The sequence below is a fragment of the Ziziphus jujuba genome, chromosome 5 (genome assembly GCF_031755915.1).
Source record: "Ziziphus jujuba cultivar Dongzao chromosome 5, ASM3175591v1".
NCBI lineage: Eukaryota > Viridiplantae > Streptophyta > Magnoliopsida > Rosales > Rhamnaceae > Ziziphus > Ziziphus jujuba.
Window position 1 is genome coordinate 3,327,684 of NC_083383.1, and position 22,937 is coordinate 3,350,620.

At 33.0% G+C, this 22,937-nt stretch overlaps 1 protein-coding gene and 1 pseudogene across 1 annotated transcript; both read right to left on the minus strand.

Annotated features, from left to right (window-relative positions):
• Positions 1-10,970: 10,970 nt before the first annotated feature.
• LOC132799339 (putative receptor protein kinase ZmPK1) lies at positions 10,971-14,001 on the minus strand (annotated as a pseudogene).
• A 4,763-nt stretch (positions 14,002-18,764) lies between these two features.
• LOC132803716 (putative receptor protein kinase ZmPK1) lies at positions 18,765-21,363 on the minus strand. The gene has a single exon (XM_060817094.1). The coding sequence runs from the start codon at positions 21,339-21,341 to the stop codon at positions 18,936-18,938; it is 2,406 nt and encodes an 801-aa protein (XP_060673077.1). The 5' UTR covers positions 21,342-21,363; the 3' UTR covers positions 18,765-18,935.
• Between the last annotated feature and the right edge of the window lie 1,574 nt (positions 21,364-22,937).

The following is a 22,937-nucleotide window of genomic DNA, read 5'->3' on the forward strand; positions in this document are numbered from 1 at the left end:
TCCATACGTGGAATTTAAATTCAAATTCAAATAATTGATGTTCAAATAATTTTTTCCATATGTAGCATTTAAAAATACTGACAAATGAATATAATTCCTTTGTCAACTTCCCTAATTAATTGATGGTTTAAATAACTTATCGGGAATCATGATGTAATACATAATAAGTATTTAATAAGTCAATTTTTAGTAATATACCCAACATTATGCCATCTAAGTATTTAATAAGTCAATTTTTGGTAATATACCCAACATTATGCTATCTGTTCTTAACAATATGCCGATTATGGACAATATGCAAACATGGAATTGCTATATGTTCTTGACAAAATATATATATATATATATATATTTCATAATTAAATAGTCATATGAAAATGCCTTTTTTAGAAAGTTCAGCATTTGGTACATCAATTATGCTATTTTAATTGTTTTTTAGCACAAATTATAGTATTTGGCATAGGTGAGAAGCAGGTTGAAAAACACTAATTGATTTTGATTCTTCAATGTCATCCTAATAAGGAAAAAATTGATATTTATCTTCAAAAAAAATAATTAAAATTTAAATAATTTTAAAGGTTACAACCTATAATATTTTGCGATTATGGAAAATTTATTCCCTTTATGTACGGCATAATATGGAAGTTCAATATTATTTTTCAAAAATCAATAAGGAAAAAATTAAATTTGATTCTTCAATGCCATCCTAATAAGGAAAAAATTGATATTTATCTTTTTTATTAACAAATTCAAGTTTACAGCTTTTGTATCGATTTATTAGGTATATTTATATTTATCTGTTCTTGACAATATATATATATATATAAATATATATTGAATTGCCGGTTATGGACAATATGTAAATATTAAAAATTTGACTAAATACTTGAATTTGTTAACAAAAAGGACAATATAGAGAAGTACCATGGTTGCCGATTATGGACAAATATAGAAGGATAAAATTTGACTAATACTTGAATTGCTGATTATGGACAATATATAAACATTAAAAAAAAAAAAAAGGTATATCAAAGTAGCATTAAAATCTATTGTTTTGTATTCATTAGGTATAATTATTACCAAATAACCTATATTTATAAGTTTTTTAAACAAATATAAAAGAGACCAAATCTTGAGCATGGAATAGATTGATAGATACATGCGGTTGAATTTTCAAATAATTCGATAGAGCTTAAATGAGAAGAAAATCAAGATCTTCTAATTCTATAGAGCTTCTAATTTGGATTGAATTAGAAGCAGGATTGAGAAACACACTAATTGATTTTGATTATTCAACGTCATCCTAATAAGAAATTAAATTTTAGAGGTTACAACCTATAATATTATGCGATTATGGAAAATTTATTCCCTTTATGTACGGCATAATATGGAAGCTCAATATTATTTTTCAAAAATTAATAAGGAAAAAATTGAATTTGATTTTTAAATGTCATCCTAATAAGGAAAAATTGACATTTATCCTTTTTGTTAACAAATTCAAATCTACAGCTTTTGTATTAATTTATTAGGTATATTTATTACAGAAGAAAGAATCCATATTTATTTGTTTATATATATTTATCTATTATTTTTGTATTTATTAGGTATAATTATTACCAAATAACCTATATTTATAAGTTTTCTAAAAAAAATATAAAAGAGAACAAATCTTGACCATGGAATAAATTGATAGATACATGGAAGAGAACAAAATTTATAATAACTAAAATAAAACCATTTTTTTATTTTAAACCCAATAAACATAATAGATTCCAATAAGAAAAATGAAACATATAAAATAACCAGAATGTTTAGGACAAACGCTTTATCTCCCTAAATTGCTTTTTGTTCAATGAAGTTGTCGTGACGTCCGAGAATTTCGGTACCACCTTATTCTTAGAACTATCATACTCTTACGTCTTCTCCTTTTTATCTTTTTGTTCCCCATCCTCTTGAAAAAATTGATAAATATAGGTAAATCTATAATCAGTGAGGATTCTTCACTAGAAAAAGTTTTCTTCTTTTACATCAATTTCCACAGCAACATCATCATCTTCAATCAAAAATTCGTAGTATGGTTCATGCACATGCTTATGATTAAGATGACTTTTATTAGGATCTATCAAAAAAAAAATAAAATAAATTGAAATTAAACAAAAAAAAAACTTTAATAGCTAAAGTAAAAATATGAGAGAGAAAAACTCAATAGAATATTGAATACCAAAATTTTAAATAACCAAAAGGTGGCACCTCCATCCGGTTATTTATAGTCAAATATTATTGACTTATTTGGTAAATATAATAAAATAAAATATTTTTTTTATTTTAAATTTATTTCAAAAAGTTACTATAATAATGCAATTTCGTTACATATAATATTGCAATTCCGTGTATGGTAAAAACTGTATAATAATATAATTTCATATATAGTAAAAACTATGTAATAATACAATTCCATGTATGAAAATTCCGTGTATGGTGAGAATTATATAACAATACAATTTCATGTATGACAATTCCTCTAACTATAAAAAAAAAAAAAAAAAAAAAAACTGCCATATGCTTAAATTAAAAAATAAATACCTCACATTTTATGCACCATAAGTAAATAAATAAAATAAAAATAAGAATAAATTCTGTGTATGGCAATTTCATGTGTGGCAATTTTCCGAATTTTTGTCTTTGATTTCCGAATTTAAAAAATAAATACCTCACATTATATGCATCATAAATAAAGAATTAATAAATAAATAAATAAAAAATGAGGAAGGTGATTTTGGAGGGAATTCGAAAGAATAGTATGCGGACACATGGCGCATACTTTTTTTTTTTATATATTATATAGATGCTTCTGCTCTTTTCGTTTTTAAAGCTTTCTCATATCAACTTGTTTAATATTTGAGGAAAAAAAATCTATAAAAATCAAAAGAAATAAGAACAAGAACTGAATGGATCCATCATAGAAGAACCTTTCTCTGTATTATTTATTTATATTTTTTAATAATTTATATTTAGTATTATCGACTAATTAATAATAATAACAAAAAAGTTATATTGAATCAAGTAAGTCTTCTATCGAATTAAGTTCTTCAATTCGACTCTAATTTCTGGACCTTACTGTCACGTCCCGTGCAAAAGGAGTAAAACCCTTGAGGTTTAACCGAAAGACTCTACACTCTCCATGAAAATTCAAGAGAGGTCTGGAATATTCTAGAAGATTCAAGAGAAACCTAGACTAATGTAGAAAGAAATCTCTCTAGAATACTCCATGTAAATATCTTGTACATAACCCTAGAATAATCTAGAACCCTAACTAGATAGGTGACATGTGTACATATCTAGAATCTTGTATTTTTGTGATACGTGCCAAGCCCTCTATATAAAGGGGTTGGACTCTCATTTGTAACATATCCAAGAATTCTAGCAATACAAGTATTCTCCACATTCTCTCAAACTCTCTTACTTCCTACTCTCTTACTCTTAGCTTCCACATTTTGATAGCTTGTGAGCAAGGCTTACTTAGCAAGGGAGGTGCTAAGTGCCGCACGGGAGTGTTGGAAAAGTTAAGCCCGTGACAGTTGGTATCAGAGCCAGGTTGCTGCTCAAGCATACTGTTGGTGTAACGTGGAAGTAGGCAGGATTGCTAGCTTGGAGGTTACCATCAATGTGGAGGGAACTACCGATGTGCGAGATCGTGAAAAGCAACACAACCCCAATGCGGGGAAGCAGAGGCATAAGTCCAAGTCCAAGGATGTGATGACTGGCGTAGAGTTACGCTTGGAGGAACATGCTGCTCGAGTACAGGAACGGTTTTAGGCGCTGGAGGGTCGCCTAGATGGGCTAGAGTCGGAGGACATTGCCATCAACCAAGCCGTGAGAGGGTTACTCAATGGGCTGGACGATGTCTTAAGGAGGGAGCTCCGCGCGACACGCGACCAATGCATGGGGGAGGTAGCAGACCTTCGTGCAATGTTGGAGAGAGAATTGGATACTATCCGCACCCAAATGGAGGATATGCGGGCCGATTGGGCTCTTTGCAAGAGGGCGGTGGTGTCGGGGACAACCACCATCCGCGAGGGGCCACGAATTGATGTACCAAAGCCCAAGTCCTACTCCGGGGTAAGGAATGCGAGGGAGCTCGAGAATTTCCTTTGGGTTTGCAGCAATACTTTGAAGCAATGGACATTGTGGACGATGCTTCAAAGATTAGGACTGCCACTCTCTACCTTAGCGACACGGCAATGCTATGGTGGAGAAGGAGGCATAGCGATATTGAGCGAGGTACGTGTACTTTCCATACTTTTGATGACTTTAAAAAGGATCTCAAAAGGCAATTCTATCCGGAAAATGCCGAAGATGAGGCAAGGAGTCGTCTTTAATGACTCAAGCAAGTAGGCCATATCCTGGAATACATCAAGGAGTTCACCAACTTAGTGCTAGATCCCAGACCTATCGGATAAAGACTCCCTTTTCTACTTCATGGATGGTCTACAACCTTGGGCCAAGACGGAGTTGAAGAGGTGTGGAGTACAAGATTTGGCTAGTGCCATTGCGTATGCTGAAGGCTTCATCGACTACTCCAACCAAAGAGACTCTCCAAAGCCAAAGGAATGGAAAGACAACCATGGAAAAGGTGGGGGAGAACCTGGTAGGTCCAAAGAGGATGAAAGGGAAGAAAGTGCACACAAGCCAAAAAGCTCAAGGTGGAAGGCATCTAAAGAAGATAAGGATGCTTCTAAACCCAAAAACTCTTGTTTCTTATGTGATGGACCGCATTGGGTTAGGGATTGTCCGAAGAGGAAGGCTTTGAATGCCATGACTACCCAATACGAGGAGAAGCGAGAGGAAGGAACTAGTATATGTTCCTTACAATTGTTGAATGCTATCAAGGCTGCTCCTAAGGAGGCAAAGAAGGGTGGCCTAATGTTCGTGGAGGCAAAACTCAATGGAGTGCCCACCAAGGCGATGGTGGACACGGGTGCCTCACATAATTTCCTATCGGTGGAGGAGGCATAAAGGCTTGGGATCGAGGCAACTAAAGAAAAGGGCTCCGTAAAGGCGGTGAATTCGGACGCGAAGCCACTCCAAGGAGTTGCTAGAGGTGTGAAAACCACCATCGGAGACTGGGATGGCCAGTTGAACCTAACGATTGTGTCCATAGATGACTACAAGGTTGTCCTTGGCATGGAATTCTTCAACCAAGTAAAGGCTTTCCCACTCCCATTTGCAAACAAGTTATGCATCATGGATGGGGGAACGACGTGCATGGTGCCTACAGAACAAGCTAGCAAGCGGGAGACCAAGGTTTTGTCGGCACTGCAAGTTGAGAGGGAGGAGCAAATCAACTTAGTTACTGCCCGAGGGCCTAGCAAGGATGCCCTAAGCCATGCCAAGACATCTCCTAAGGTACAAGATGTGCCAAAGGAGTTGGACCAAGGGAGTTTGTGTGTATTGGCCTCAAGTTGTGGAGACAACAAGAGAGAGCATGTGGAGGCTAAGGAAGGGAACCTAGTCAAACCACTACCTCAACCACACAAGGTGCATGAGGGGGTGATAGGACCCCATAGGAGGTCACTTCCCATTGTAGGGAAAGGGGGCAAGGAAGCCCCAAAGGAAGGTAAGTCAAGAAGGGCACCCATGGAGATAGTAACTTCACCCGACAAGAATGTGGAAGCCACACCTGCGGATCGAGTTGGTCAACGTAGAGGCGTGCCCAACTACATCAAATACTTGGTGAAGGAGAAGGACCTGCCAGATGGTGAAGTAAGTGGGGAGCACGAAGATACACAACGGCAACTCAAAGATCACATTCAGCGGGCAAGGAAGAAGGCGCGACGAGGGCGTCGCGAGTTTAGGTGGGGGAGAGTGTCACGTCCCGTGCAAAAGGAGTAAAACCCTTGAGGTTTAACCGAAAGACTCTACACTCTCCATGAAAATTCAAGAGAGATCCAGAATATTCTAGAAGATTCAAGAGAAACCTAGACTAATGTAGAAAGGAATCTCTCTAGAATACTCCATGTAAATATCTTGTACATAACCCTAGAATAATCTAGAACCCTAACTAGATGGGTGACATGTGTACATATCTAGAACCTTGTATTTTTGTGATACGTGCCAAGCCCTCTATATAAAGGGGTTGGATTCTCATTTGTAACATATCCAAGAATTCTAGCAATACAAGTATTCTCCACATTCTCTCAAACTCTCATATTTCCTACTCTCTTACTCTTAGCTTCCACATTTTGATAGCTTGTGAGCAAGGCTTACTTAGCAAGGGAGGTGCTAAGTGCCGCACGGGAGTGTTGGAAAAGTTAGGCCCGTGACATTACGCCTTGCAGCTGCCAAACGCAAATATATTTTGCAGCACCACCACTAGTGCTCCCATTTAGGCCTTACATGTTATTTTCTTTTTGAAAATTTAATTTTTTAAATGTTTATTTGATTTTTGTTCTTCTTTCCTTTTTTATATTAACATCTAACATAAAAAAATTAATAAGAAAAGAAAAAGAAAACTCATGTATTAGACATGAAGCTTCAGTGAGTATGTAAAAATCATTAACTAATGTATCATTATTTTAATTATTGGATTAATGGTTTTAAAATATATAACTACGTTGAAAAGTTACGTACAAATAAAAACTAAAACTAAAATAAATAAATAGAAGATCTAGTTCCTATATTTTAATCATAAAACAGTATAAGCGAGAGTACTTAATTTTTTAATAAAATTCACTTTACTGTTCTCATCTCTACTAGATTTTTCACTTTACTATCTAATTAAAAATTTTAACACATTTCCACCTAAACTAATGTTTTCCTAGCACTTCAATACAATGTTAACGGCTGTTAAAGGAAATCTAACGGGGATGGGCGAATGTGCAACTCTTGTACCAAAGGCAGGGGCATTTGATGAAAAGAAAAATTGATCCTTACATTCCATGTCTGAGAAGAATAAAGTGCCAAAAAGAATGCTTTGATACCAAAGAAAAGCCCTTTCATTTTTATTCCCCTGCTCATGTTTTTGGTAACAGAGGATTTTCAAATCGGATATGTTTGATCATGTTTTTTGTTTTCTGTTTTCGAAATATTGTTTTTAAAATAGAGAATAAAAAATTGTTTTTGACTGCTTAATGAGAACAATGAGCGTTATGCCATTAATACTTGAAAACAATTTTCATATTTTTTTCTACTTTTTTTTTTTAACATAAAATGAATTTTTTTTTTCCACTCCTTCTATGATTAACAGTGTTCCATATTATCAGTCAATTATCTTTTCATTAATTATTTTTAAACCTTATTGATATTATACAATATATGTTATCAATTTTTTTAATGTGAGTTTCGAGCAAATAAATTCATGTGTATACATAAATAAAATAACTATTAGGACTTAGGATTTTGTATTATTAAAATATTAAATTCTACAAGTCTAACATAATATTTCCAACTATAAACATCCATAAAATCTTATATTAGCATAATAATAAAACTATTAACTTTTATATGTTACCAATATAGTTAAGCCACATGTTTAGACCTTCTTGATATTGTTGCAGAGGAAAGACAAAAACAAAATTAAACAATAAAAAAGAAAAAATAAATACAGTGGGAGATAAGGGGAAAAAAAAAACTTATAGAAAAGCATAAAACAATGAAAAAGAAAAAGTAAAAATTTTTAAAAAAAATCTGATAGAAATGGAAAATAAAAAAAAAGAATAAAGAAAAATGGAAAATTAGGAAAAACAACAAAATAGAAGAGAGAGAGAGAGAGAGAGAGAGAGAGAGAGAATATTTGATAATGAAAAAACTGAAAATAAGGAAAAAGAACAAAATAGCAAAATAAATAATTGATATAAGAAATCTTTGCCAGAAAAAAAAATGATAAAAGAAGTAAAATAAAAAAATAAAAAAATAAAAAATAAAATAAAAAACTAGTAGGTATATAACGAAAGAAAGGAAAATAAAAAATAAAAAAAAATAATTGATGTAACTTACAAAGGATTGAAAAAAAAATTAAAAAAAGAAGAAGATAAAATAAGAGAATAGGAAAATTTAATTGGATATATTTATCAAGGCATAATATTCTATCTTTCTCTCTCTAAGATATTCTAAAAAATTGAAATAATATTTTTCTCTACAAGTTTCTCTCTATAAGATAAAGAAACGAAAACTTAAAAAAAATGATGAAGAAAATAAATGAAAATAATATATATTTTATTATTTCTAAAATATATGAAAATATCATTTTATTGTTTTCTAAATTTTATTTTTTTCCATTTTTTTTCTAAAACTGTTTTTGAAAACTGATGGCCAAACATGTAAGCTTTTGTTTTGAAAATAATTTTCTATTTTACAAAATAGAAAACTATTTTAAAAAAGGCCCTTAGGGCCTATTTGGTCATATTTTCTGTTTTCTGTTTTTGAAACATTGTTTTCAAAATAGAGAATAGAAAACTGTTTTCTGCTGTTTAATAAAAACAACGAGCGTTTGGCCATTAATATTTGAAAACAGTTTTCAAAACTAAAAAACAGAAAACATGTTTGGCTAAACAATTTTTAAATTTTTTTTTAAAAAAGTTTTTTTTTTATTTTTTTTTTACGTAAAATGAAATTTTTTTTTCCCGTACAAGGAACCTTATATATAATATATAATATATTCAAATATTATATATATATATATATATTAATGCATTCACATATTAATGAAAATTTAATATACCATTTATTTTTTGTTGAATTTTTTTTAATTATTATTAATTGATTAACATTATATATAATATTTATAGCTATATATTTTTTTGGGAATATTTCATCTAAACTCACAGGTTTGCATTAATTTTAATTTATCCTCTCAGATTTTGAAAATTACAACTGGGACTACTATAGGGGATGTAGATGAAATTATTTTGAAGGGTGTGAATGAAATAATAGAAAATAAAAATGAAAACGGTTTGAAACCTGAGAGGAGGTAATGACATTTTTAAAAACTTAGGAATTAAATTGAAATTAATGTAAATCTGAAGATGTTTATATGAAATTAAATTCTACAAGTCTAACATAATATTTCCAACTATAAACATCCATAAAATCTCATATTAGTATAATAATAAAACTACTAACTTTTATATGTTACCAATATAGTCAAGCAACATGTTTAGACCTTATTGACATTGTTGCAGAGGAAAAGTAAAAACAAAAATAAACAATAAAAAGGAAAAAAAAAATAAATACAATGGGAGATAAGGGGAAATAAAATATGGAGATAAGGAAAAAAAAAAGAATAACTTATAGAAAAACAGAAAAACAATGAAAAAGAAAAAGTAAAAATTAAAAAATTAAAAAAAGAAAAAGAAGGAAAATAAGAAAAAAATAATAGAATAAAGAAAAAATGGAAAATTAGAAAAAAGAACAAAATAGAAGAGAGAGAGAGAGAGAGAGAGTATTTGATAAGGAAAAAACGGAAAATAAAGAAAAAGAACAAAATAGAAAAATAAATAATTGATAAAAGAAATATTTTCCAAAAAAAAATGATAAAAGAAGTAAGATAAAAAAAATAAAAAATAAAAACTAGTAGGAATATAACGAAGGAAAGGAAAATAAAAAATAACAATAAAAAAATAATTGATGTAATTTATAAAGGATTAAAAAAAAAAAGGAATAGCTACATTTTTAAGTTGTTCTATTAAAAAAAACAATTTTTGAAAAGAGGAAGATAAAATAAGAGAATTAAAAAATTTGATTGATACATTTATTAAGGCATAATATTCTATATTTCTCTTTCTACAACTTTTTTTCTCTAAGATATTCCAAAGAATTGAAGTAATGTTTTCTCTCTACAATTTTCTCTCTATAAGATAGAAAAATGCATACTAAAGAAAAACGATAAAGAAAACAAATTAAAATAATATGTATTTTATTATTTTCAAAACAGATGAAAATATCATTTTATTGTTTTTCAAATTTTTTTTTTCATTTGTTTTCTAGAACTGTTTTTGAAAACTGATGGTCAAACAGGTAATATTTTGTTTTGAAAACAATTTTCTGTTTTACAGAATAGAAAATTGTTTTAAAAATAGATGGTCAAACAGTTTTCTTTTCTCTAAATTTTGTTGTTAGTATTGATATTGAAAAAAAGAAGAAGAGAAGATCATTTAGAGCTTTAGGTGTGTGGGTGTCCTTTAAGCCCAACATCTGGTACGTAAATATAGAATTTAATGATTAAATTAGCTTAGTTCGCTAAGTTTATTTGAATGGTTTGGGAATAAATTTTGTATTCTTGCAATCTAATTTCGTTTGCACAATGGGTAAGTTTTGTAATGTATAATTATTATATTAATAAAGCTAACCTTATTGGGGGTTTATTAGATCATGGTTTATTCATGCGGTTGGCTTCATGGGAAACCAAATTATACTTCAAATACTCAAGACCTCACATTGTTCTACTCATGTCATGTGAAAGTAGAGAAATTGTTCAAAACCAGTTCAATCGACGTAGACAGACACACTCTTATTTACTTCACAACATAAACCTCACCCAGCAAAAGAAAAATAATAGCGGTAATGAAAGGGCTTTTCTTTGGCACCAAAGCATTCCTTTTGGCACTTAATTTGCTTGTCAAACATGAAATATGGGGATCAATTTTTCTTTCCATCAAATGCCCCTGGTTTCGATCACAAGAGGTGCACATGTAACCATCTCGCTGGGTTTCCTTTAACAGTGATTTGACATTATAGTGAAGTGCTAGGAAACCGTAAGTTTGGGTGGCAATGTGTTGAAATTTTCAGTTTAGGTGGTAAAATGAAAAAGATAATAAAGTTGAGAGATGAAACTGTAGCCATTCATTCAACGTATCAAACACGTTTAGCCAAGAACCAAAAAAATATAAAATATAAAAAAGAAAAAAGGAGTTTTTTTTTTTTTGGGGCCCACCGCGGCGGCGGCCCCCGCGGGGGGTGGGGGGGGGGGGGGGGTGGGGTTGGTGTGGATGATCACAAGAACAAGACCAAAACAAAATATGCTTTCCGGAAATCATCTTTTGATTACTTGAAAAGAACCTTGGATCTGTTGTGTGGCTAATGATCTTGAAGCATCTCAACTACTTGACTCATGGTAGGCCTTGCATCTTTATCGTCTTCAACGCATTTAATAGCTATTTCCACAAGCATTTCCATCTTTCTCACGTTATATTCACCATTCATGGATGGATCTATGATCTTTTCAAGCCATAAGCCAGAAGTTTCCTTAATATGTCCCTCACCCAACTCACTAATCTTCTATGCTCTGTCTCTCCTCTGCTGTTGACAACTTGAACACTGGTTGTTGGGCTTTTCCCGGTCAGAATCTCCAACACAACAATCCCATAGCTGTAGACGTCCACTTTGGATGTGATTGGCTGGTTTGAGACCCACTCCGGAGCCAAAAAACCTCTGGTTCCTCTGACCCTCGTGACGCTTGGATTGCTAATCTCTCCCCTGCTAAGTAGCTTAGACAGACCAAAATCGGCCACTTTTGGTTGATAATTAGAGTCCAAGAGTATGTTTTGAGGCTTTACATCGCAATGTAAAATCCATTCCAAGCACTCTTCATGCAAGTAGGCAAGGCCTTTAGCAATTCCCGCAGCAATTTCGAACCTCTTTTTCCAATCAAGCACGTCGGAAGACAAATTCTGTTTCAAAGAACCAAGTTCCATGTACTCGTACACCAAAAGTTTGTGTTTTCCCTCTGAGCAGTAACCCCACATCTCTATCAAGTGCATATGATTTAACCTCCCAATGGTGTTGACCTCTGCTAGAAATTCAGCCTCTCCTTGGTTAACTTCGTCTAGTCTTTTGATTGCTGCAACTCTAGCATCAGACAACACGCCTTTGTACACAATTCCTCCGGCGCCTCTTCCGATCTCCCTTTTGAAACCTTTGGTCGCTTTCTTAAGCTCAGCAAAGCTAAATCTTTTGAATCCAACTGTGGCAAGAAGGTAGCCTCGCATGTCTTCGGCTTCATTTCGCTGGGTTCTGAACAATACGCACCATACTATAAGAAAACAAACAATTTCTAATCCTCCCAATCCAGAGACAATCCACAACGTGAAAGTGACCCATTGATGCTCAGGCTTTCTGTTATACGTCCAGTCTAACAACACTTCATTATTAGGATCTGATTGATTGGCGCAATTTAAAGAAAATCAACATGGGGTTTCTCCTCAGGAATGTTGTAGTCTATGGGAAACCTCAAGTATATGTCTCCAGAAATATTAGGGGTTTGGAAACCATTTAGTAGTAACGTCTTGGGAAAACATTTACACCCTTTATCAAAAGAAAATTTGTATTGAAACCCTTTGCAGTTGCACAACTTTAAGCATAAATCTACGCACTCATTGTAAGTTTTGTTTGGGAAAAGCCATAATCATATCCATAGAAATCTGTACTAGAAACTCTGTGGAATTTAGAGTCACTTCTGCTGCAAGATTCGAATTTTGTTACGGAATTGGGAGAAAAATAACTAGCAACGGAAATAAAAGAAAGTGAAGAACAAACACATAATTTATGTGGAAACCCTTGACGGGAAAACCACGGGCAGGGAGAAGCAAATCAAATATCGAAAAATTGGTACAAAGGTGAGCAAAATTGCACAATACCCTAAAATCCCAATTATAGCCGAAAAACCCCAAAAGCATAAAAAAATATATATTGCCCGAGACCTCCGCTTCCACTACAGAGTTCCAAATTTTTCTTCAAAATTAATTTCACCAAATGGGTCGCACCGCGAGCCTTTCGGGTCGGGTCAACAAGAATTCGGGTCACTATATCTAGAATGTGGGTTGACAGCCAAATGACCAATCAATATGATTTACCATCTCATAACCTGTAAGGTAAGAGCATTTCCGCTTACCAGAACCCGGAACGTAGCTACACAGACCGTTAGGCCCACAAATGCCATGAATTTGGCATGGTTCTGAAAAGGCTTGCCATGAAACGCTCCATTCATCACCTGCTTTTTTTCGACTATATAGTCGGACGTTACCATCATAGTCCACCTTCAATCGTCGCTGCATTAGTGAACCATATTCTGTGGACAAAAACGTTAAATCATCGGAAGAACTAAAATTACCCAAGGAATTTAGAATTGCAACTCTGCTACTGTTGTACGTTGATCTACCGGCTTCCCAACTCACAAGCCAAGGTGATGGCCAATAAACACTTGAAATGTTCTGGTTATCAAAAAGGAGGCTAAGGAGGTTGTTATTGTCAAAATAAAAGGGATAGAAACCAGAAGAGACGTTGCTCTGGCTTCTTGACAAAACAAGCTTAGTGGTCCTGGTGAGTGGTTGAAGCGGAAGGAGGGTGTCTATGGGTGAATCAAAGCTTCGCCATAGAACAACATGCTCTGAATTGGTCAAGACAAGGTTACCAAGGTCGTTGAGGTGTAAGGAAACAGACAAGTATGAAAAAGTGTTCGTGGCCCAAACAACAATCCTATTAGCGTCAGTTAAAACAAGTTTACCAAATTTTAGCAGAGACAGCTTTGAGCGTTTTCCATTGACGGGTACGCCACGGTTCGCCATCCAAACCACCTCGGATATATTGGGGTCACCTGGGTGGTTTTTAAACCATACGGTGAAGCAGTACACATTGTCGCCAACGGCTTGAAAACCTGCAGAGAAAATGCCGTTAGAAGAAACTAAAACGTCGTCGTGTGATTTCTCGACGGACAGAGAGTGGCCTCCATTTAACGTATCAGAAGCTGAAGAAGATAACAGTGGAGAAGAAATTAAAGCCAAAACCAGAAAGTAAAAGAAAATAACCATGGAAGCCACCATGAGCAGAGAAAGACAAAGTATAGGATGGGAAAGTGGAAACCGGTTGATAATTTTGATTTAACTATTATTTTAATGGAGTTTCTCAAAAAATAAAAATAGTATTAACATCAATATTAATGGAAGGCGGCGCAGTGACCTCCTGGAAGGGGAAGAAAAGAGATTTTTGAGGAAGAAACAACAGCTTGCAAAAGTTTTTACGTTTTCATGAAATGTAATAATAATAATAATAATAATGATGATGACTTAGAATGGTGAGATGATGCGGAAGGTTTTAAGTTCTCCCGGCCCTGGTTGTGAATGGAATAAATTGGAAATGTGAAATTATATTGTCATTTTCAATATGTGTCACGTGTTGACTTGGAATGGAAGAGCTGATCTGGTACAACCGTATCATCCAAGTTTTTCTCCCGGCCCTGGGGATGGATCATGGATGCCGTATTAACGCAACCATTGGACCAACCAACCAGTCATGGCCCTTCTGAAGAGACTGTCACTTTTCTACGGTGACAGAAGAGGGAATGACTATATTTATCTTCTTCTTTTTTTGAGAATATCATTATTAATTTTAGCTTTTTTTTAATTTTTAATTTTTAATTTTTAAGTTAGACAGGGATATTTATATAAAAAAGAGGTTCGACAAAGATATTTATCGTTTGAAAAAATTAATCAAAAAAAAAAATTAGTTAGACCAGAATATAACAAGACTAGCTGTTGTGGAACACTACGAATTTGAAGTCCTTTCATTTTTGAGCAATAAATTTGAGAAAATATATTATTTAATCCATTTAGTTAAAAAAAAAAAAAAAAAAAAAAACAGAGATTGTTAATTTTGCCCACGTGTCTTGTAGTTCATAGGAAAAAAAAAATGATGGTAGATTGTTATATAATTATTATTTGCTCTAAATTATAGGTGAAACCTGATGAAATCTGCATAAAATAAAGATCGTCTTCTAACATTGATGTCCTTTCATTTTTATTTTTTTTTTACATAAAAAGAAGAGAACATTGACTCAACTTTTTTTTTTTTTTTTGGGTCAATATTACGATTTAGAGGGAAATTTTTTACCAAAGCAAAATGTAAATTTGAATCTAGAATTGTATTCCTTTTATCAACTTATAAAATGTTTTTTAATAGTTTTATTATCGGATCAAAACCTATAAACATAAAAAGAACACAAATGGTTCTTATCAATTTAGCAAAATATATTAATATACATATTGTCAATTTAATCCACTTGTCTTTTGCAAACATAGCCAACGGTGTTGTTGTTATTGCTACTACTACTACTACTATTCTTATTATTATTATTATGATTATATATAGATGAAAATGTACAGTTCTAAGTTCATTTGCTCTTAATTATGGGTGAAACGTGACGAAAACCTATAGAAAAAATCTGGATCTCACCCCTTACGTCGGTACAAAAATTTTAAACTAAAAATTAATTTTTTTTAATCTCTTTGTTCGGTCTAAAATTAATATTTTTCATAACTATTTTTATTTTGTTTGAGGAATATTTCATGACTTTCACATCTCGTCTAGGTCATTACCATTATTTATTTATTTATTTATTTATTTTAAGATTACCAGTTAAGACTTTCATTTATAATCGTATCATTAACAAGGAATGGGACTCATCTAATATCTTATAAACGGGATGCCAATATGATAGGGCGGATTTAGAAATTTTACTCAGAGGGATATTATTGAGATATAATCTTCATTTATGTATATATATATTGATAATAACATATTAAATTACGATAAATTCATCATATTAAATTAATAATATAAAAATTTTTATTTCAAAATAATAATAATAATATGTTAAAAAATTTCATCAAAAATGATTTCTTAAAATTCAAAACTGTAAAATATGATTTGTTTGGTACAATTTGAAGCTAAACTTGCAAGGGAAAAATTAGAATTAATAATTAGATAATAAAACTAAAATAGAGTTTTTACCAAAATAGACACATACAATAATAGCTAGATTAGGAAGAAAAATTTAGATTGAGAAACTTTAGAGACATAACTATAACCGGATTAGGAAAAAATTGGCCTTTACTTCGGACAAAGAAGAAAATTTAGTTTGAGAAATTTCGGAAAATAATTTTACGTATCTTCAATATAAAACTAGCTATTTAAAAGAATAAATTATACTTTTAAAAGGAAAATGTTGTACAAATAAAAATAAAAATAATATAATACATAATTTTGAAAGAGAAAAAATAATAGGGGCACATTTATCTATTTTATATTTTGAGAGGGGCGCTGTTTGTTATTCAAAACATTTTTTTATAAAATAAATAAAATACATGAATATTAAAAAAAAAAAATTTGAGGGGGACATTTTTCTTCCCCTGGTCACCATGTAGATCCACCCATAGCAAATTCCATTTAATACTTTTGTATTTTATATTTTAGAATTTACATTGTCTGTTAATTTTTCAATATTTATTTATGTTTATGACTTTTTCTTATGGTCATTCATTTTAAAAGTATTTAATTTAATGGTCAAAATAAATAATATATTATTATATAACATATAATTTTCACATTATTATTAAAGCCTGTTATGCAATACACTTGAATTTTTTTTTTTTTCAAAATCTCTTTTAAGAAAAAGTCAAAGAAAAAAAATTATTTTCTTACTTTATATATGCCAACATAAATACTTCTGCTCTTCTCTTTCTTCTCTCTCTGTATTTTCGTTTCTGAAGCTTCCGCGTATCAACTTGTTTAATTTGAGACAAAAAAAAAAAAAAATCTATAAAAATCAAAAGAAAGAAAAACAAGAATTGATGGGGGAGCAAAGAAGAACTTTTCTCTGTATTTTATTTTTAATTTTTTTTAATTACTTAAATTCAATATTATCGACTAATTGATAATAATTAAAAAAAACAGGTTATATTGAATCAAGTAAGTCTTCAATCGGATTAAGCTCTTCAATGGACTCTAATTTCTGGACCTCACGCCTCGCAGCCGCCAAACGCAAATATATTTTGCAGCACCACCACTTGAGCTTCCATTTAGGCCTTACATGTTATTTTCTTTTTAAATTTTTAATTTTTTTAAATGTTTATTTGATTTTTGTCCTTCCTTTTTTTTTGATATTAACATTTAATATAAAAAAAAATTAATAAGAAAAGAAAAAGAAAACTCATGTATTACACAAAAGACTTAGAAAGCTCATGTATTACGAGACTTTAGTGACGATGTAAAAATCATATGATATATTAAATGTCATTCATTTTAATTATTGAATTAAATGGTTTTAAAATGTATGATTATGATGAAAAATCAACAAATAAAAACTGAAAAAAAAAAAAAAAAACCGAAAGAAGAAGATCCAAATCTTATATTTAATCATATATTAAGTGAGAATGCTTACAATTATTTTTAATAAAATACACTTTACTCTTCTGAGCTTTATCACACTTTTCCCTTTACTATCTGAACTAAAAATCTTAACACACTGCCACCTAAACTAATGTTTTCCTAGCACTTCACTACAATGTCTACGGGATGAACATATTTGCAACTCTTCCGCCAAAAACAGGGGCATTTGATGGAAAGAAAAATTGATCCTCACATTCAACGTCTGAGAAGAATAAACTGCCAAAAAGAATGCTTTAATGCCAAAGAAAAGCCCTTTCATTTTTCTTCCCCCGCTCATGTTTTCGGTAACAGAGGATTTTCAAATCCTTAACTTCTCTTCTCTACATTTTGTTGTTAGCATCGATATTGAAAAAAAGAATAGAAGATCATCTAGAGCTTTAGATGTGTGGGTGTCCTTTATGGGTGTGAGCATAAAAAAGCCCAACATCTGGTATGTAAATATAGAATTTAATGATTAAATTAGCTTAGTTTGCTAAATGTATTTGAATGGTTTGGGAATAAATTTTGTATTATTGAAATCCAATTTCATCTGTACAATGGTAAGTTTTATAATGTATAATTATTTTATTAATAAAGCTAATCTTATTGGGGCTCTATTAGATCATGGTTTATTAATGTGGTTGGCTTCTTGCGAAACCAAATTTCCCAAACTTATTTGAATATGACGAAAATGATTACAGTCAAGAATATTAGCATCCCATGTCAACCCAAACTCAGTTTTCACACCTTTTATCAGATTCTCCTTCCAGGCTGCTAATTCTTAAGACTCTCCTTCGATGCAGCGCAATTTCAAAAATTAGATTTAGGATTGTTCAATTATACTTCAAATACTCAAGACCTCACATTGTTCTACTCATGTGGTGTGAAAGTAGCGAAATTGTTTAAAACCAGCTCAATTGCAGCATATACGACGTAGACAGACACACATACACACACACTGTTATTTACTTCTTAACAGAAGCGTCACCTAGCAGAAGAACAATAATAGCGGCAATAATTTGAAAATCCTTTATTACCAAGAACATGTGCAGGGCACGGAAAATGAAAGGGCTTTTCTTTGGCACCAAAGCATTCCTTTTGGCACTTTATTTGCTTCTCAAACATGAAATATGGGGATTAATTTTTATATCCATCAAATGCCCCTGGTTTTGATCACTTGAGGTGCACATGTAACCATCTCGTTAGGTTTCTTTAACAGTTATTTGACATTATAGTGAAGTGCTAGGAAAACATAAGTTTGGGTGGCAATGTGTTAAAATTCTTAAATTAGGTGGTAAAATGAAAAAGATAGTAAAGTTGAGAGAAATAAAGTGTATTTTACCTTCTTTTGTCTTCTTTTTTTTTTGGGTCAAAATTGCAACAGGGGGAAGGGAAATTGTTTGAAACCAAGAAGATTTGGTCTGTATTTTTAATAGTTTTAACAAATATTTTAATTCTTCCAATCACGCATTTTTAAAATGACCTCTTAGAAAGAAAAAAATTTTACCCAAAAAAAAAAGATAAAAAAAGGAGACTGTAGCCATTCATTCAACACATAAAACAGGTAGTAGCCATCAAAGATTTTATTATTATTATTTTTTTTTTTTGGGCTAAAACTTGAAATTTAACTAACGGAGAACAGAATGAAAAAAAGAAAACCATTAACCTTAGATGCCAAATCAAATATGACGTTAATATATTTGATGAAATCGAGAACCTAAAATGCATGCTCTATCCTGCTAATGATTATCTTGAAGCATCTCAACGACTTGACTCATTGTAGGCCTACCACCTTTCTCTTCCTCCACGCATTTCATAGCTACCACTAAAAGCTTTGCCATCTTCATCATGTCACATTCTTCCCCCATGGAAGGATCCATGATCTTTTCCAGCGACGGTTCAATCTCATCAGAAGAACTTCCCTTGATATTCTCCCGCACCCAACTCACCAATCCCCTATTCTCTGTCTTACCTGTTTCGTCCACCGCTTTAATATCAGTCGTTGGGCTTTTCCCAGTCAACATCTCCAATACAACAATCCCATAACTGTATACATCCACTTTGGATGTGATGGGCTGGTTTGAAACCCACTCAGGAGCCATATACCCTCTTGTTCCTCTAATCCTAGAGAACCTTGAATTGTTAAGCTCTCCTCTTTTAAGTAGCTTGGACAGACCAAAATCTGCAACCTTGGGACTATAATTAGAGTCCAAGAGTATATTCTGAGGCTTCACATCGCAATGTAAAATCCACTCCAAGCATTCCTCGTGCAAATAAGCAAGGCCTTTAGCTGTTCCAACGGCTATTTCAAACATCTTTTTCCAATCAAGCACATTAGAAGACAAATTGTGTTTCAAAGACCCATGCTCCAAGTACTCGTACACCAGAAGCCTGTGCTTTCCCTCAGCGCAGTAACCCCACATCTCCATCAAGTGCATATGGTTTAGCCTCCCTATGGTGTTGACTTCTGCTAGAAATTCAGCTTCTCCTTGGTTGTCTTCCTGATTGAGCCGCTTCACTGCTGCAACACGATCATCCGATGGTACACCTTTGTAAACGATTCCTCCAGAACCCCTTCCAATCTCCTCTTTGAAACCTCGAGTGGCCTTTTTAAGCTCATCGAAGCTATATCTTTTGAACCCGGTTGCCGCAACAAGGTAGCCTCCTATATGGTCACGTGCCTCTCTCTGGTTTCTAATAAACAAGAAGGAGCACACGGAAACAAAGCAAATGAGCTGGAATCCTCCGACTCCTGTAACAAACCACAACAAAAGTTTCACCGACTGATTCTCGTGCTTTTTTGAATACGTCCTGTTCAGCTCTTGTGCAGTGACGTCGGAGCATTCCAAACTGAATTCTTCAAGGGTTTTCTCCTGAGGAAGGTGGTAGGAGTTGGGCAGCCTTAAATACAGGTCTCCGAAGAAGCTCGGAGTTCTGTATCCATTCAGCAGCAACTTCTTTGGATAGCAGTTAATGATGCCGGTATTGAAAAATGAATATTGGAAGCCTTTGCAGTTACACAGACTCGAGCATAACTGTTCGCATTGGCTAAGAGTGTAGTTGGGAAAGAAGCCGTAATCATAGCCGTAGAACTCGACGCTGAAAAGCCTGATGAATTTAGAGTCATTTCTGTTGCAGGAGGGATTGAATTTTGGTTCACAGCCTTTAGTCCAATCAGTACGATTTTTCATCTTGTAACCTGGAAGGCAGGAGCATTTTCTTCCAGAGCTGTAATCATAGGTACACAGGCCGTTAACCCCACAAATGCCATTAATCTTGCATGGATCCGGAATGGCCTCCCATGAAACATACCATTCTGCTCCATCGTTTGTTCGGCTGTAAAGTCGGATATTACCATCGTAATCCATCCTTAATCTTCTCTGTAAAATGGACCCATAATCCGTCGCTAAAAATGTAAAATCATCAGATGAACTAAAATTGCCCAACGAATTAAGCATTGCAACTCTGCTGTTGTTGTATGTGGACCTTCCAGCTTCCCAGCTCACAAGCCAAGGAGGAGGCCAATAGACACTGGAAACCTCCGAATTATCAAAAATCAGATTAAGGAGGTTGTTATCACTGAAAGAGAAGGTATAGAAACCTGTAGAGAAATTACTCTCGCTTCTAGATGACACGAGCTTTGTGGATTTGGTGAATAGCTGTAGTGGAAGAAGAGTGTCAGTGGGGGAATCAAAGCTTTGCCACAAAACACCCTTGGAATTATTTAGCATGAGATTGCCGTTGTCGTGAAGGTACAAGAAGGCAGGTGACAATGAAGCAGTGTCTGTAGCCCAGATAACAAGTCGACCAGCGTCGGTTAATACGAGATTGCCATCTTTCTGCAGTGAGAGTTTTGAGACCTTTTCATACACTGGTTCGTCACGATTGGTCATCCAAACCACCGTGCGGCTGGTGACGTTTTGATAGTTGTAAAGAGGATGATTGAACCATATGGCAAAACAGTAAGCGTTTTGGCCCACAGGGTGAAATCCGGCAGAGAAAATACCATTGGAGGAAACTAGAACGTCGTCTTGTTTCTCTACAGAGAGAAATGCGCCCTCTCGTAGAGTATCGGAGTTCGAAGAGGAAAATGCGGAACAAATTGTCAGAAGGAGGACAGAGAAGAAGATAAACAAACAAGCCATGTATTCTTCGTCTGGAATGTTGTATCTTATGTATCTTATAATTGCCCCGAATCATATGTTATATTATTATTATTTTTTTTTTTCTAAGAAGTATATTTTTTTACCGAACGAATCATATTAATTTTCTTGGTTTCCCATTTCAAGGGTCATGATAAAGTTTTTAATAAATACGCGTCCTTGTCATCATGAAGCTGAAGACTTTGGAAGTCTTCTTCTTCTTCTTTTCTTTATTTTATTTTTTATTTTTATTTTCTGGGGTTGTAATTCGGTTCCTCCAAGTGGAGACCTCAAGTCGAATGATTTTGCTGTTATGCTCCATAACTTTCAATTCTTGGAACATTTCTTGGACGGATTAATGTTATACATGCGCCAAATACGTCAGAACTAAATACTCGTTATGATCCTATCTTCCACAATTTGGCATATGTCTCCCTCATCTCTAGTTCCCAGTTGCCAATAAAATTTTGAAAACAGAAATAATTTACTTCACAATCATCTCCAAATTTAAGTAACACAGTCTTTATTTATTTATTTTTTGAACCATAACACAGTCTTTATTAGCTTAAGATATTTGTTTAAATAGAATTTTCGTTAATTTGTATTTCTTTTATTTTTATTGTGTATTTTATGATTTCATACTATCGATAAAATATAGAGCTGTTATATAAGGAGACGATTTTTTTTTAATTTTTTTTTTGGGTTTTCTGAAGGGGATTTCATGAACTTAATTTTTGTATATAAATGATTAAATTTAATAAATCACTATAACTAAGGTGTCAGGTGAACCATTATTATTTAGAACAATGATTTAAATTGAATCATTCTACCCAATTCCTTTCGATACAGTGACTACTAGTACATGCGTAAAACAGGGTTAAAAGAAAAAAAAAAAAAAAAACAGTCTCCCATCCAATCACCCAATAAAAAAATAATAAAAGAAAAAAAATGAGTAAATTTTTTTGGTTGGTTACAGCTTATGTTTATGGATTAAAACAACGACCAAAATCAAGAAAATAAAATAAAAGAAAAAGAGCAAAATAACTTTTTTGTTTGACCTACGCATGATAGTGCAATAAAAAATAGATTAAATACAAAATTGAGACTCCATTAATATGTTTAAAAGGAAGGAAAATGGCATTTTACAAAATAAAAAACAACAACAACAACAAAAATGCTTTGGACTAAATGCTACATTAGCCCGGCTCTTTCAATAGGAATAATCAATTTTTTTTTTTTTTTTTTTTTTGCTGAACTAGGAATAATCAATTTTATGCGTGAATATTTAATTACTAAAGCATAGAGTCTGGTTTGCAATTGAAAGTGCTTAGAATTCTTAAGAGTAGGGCGGCAGCAAGCAGTATGGAACACGTTAATTGACCTGACTACTTGAGAAAAAGTCTTTGACCCACGATCTGGTATACGAAAATATTTCTAGTACTCCTGGAGTATGGAGCACTCAGAACTCCTATCATTCGCTAACTGACACGTGTATTATTTTAATTTTTTTTAAAAGAAAGCCTTCGTCCTCGTCATTTTTTCCTCCGTTGTTCGGTTTCTGGGTTGTCATCCAAAACCAACATTGCTGAGCTCGTAAGG

Excerpts from the sequence above, each read along its gene's own strand:
- LOC132803716 (XM_060817094.1), bottom strand. The coding sequence starts at position 21,341 with ATGGCTTGTTTGTTTATCTTCTTCTCTGTCCTCCTTCTGACAATTTGT.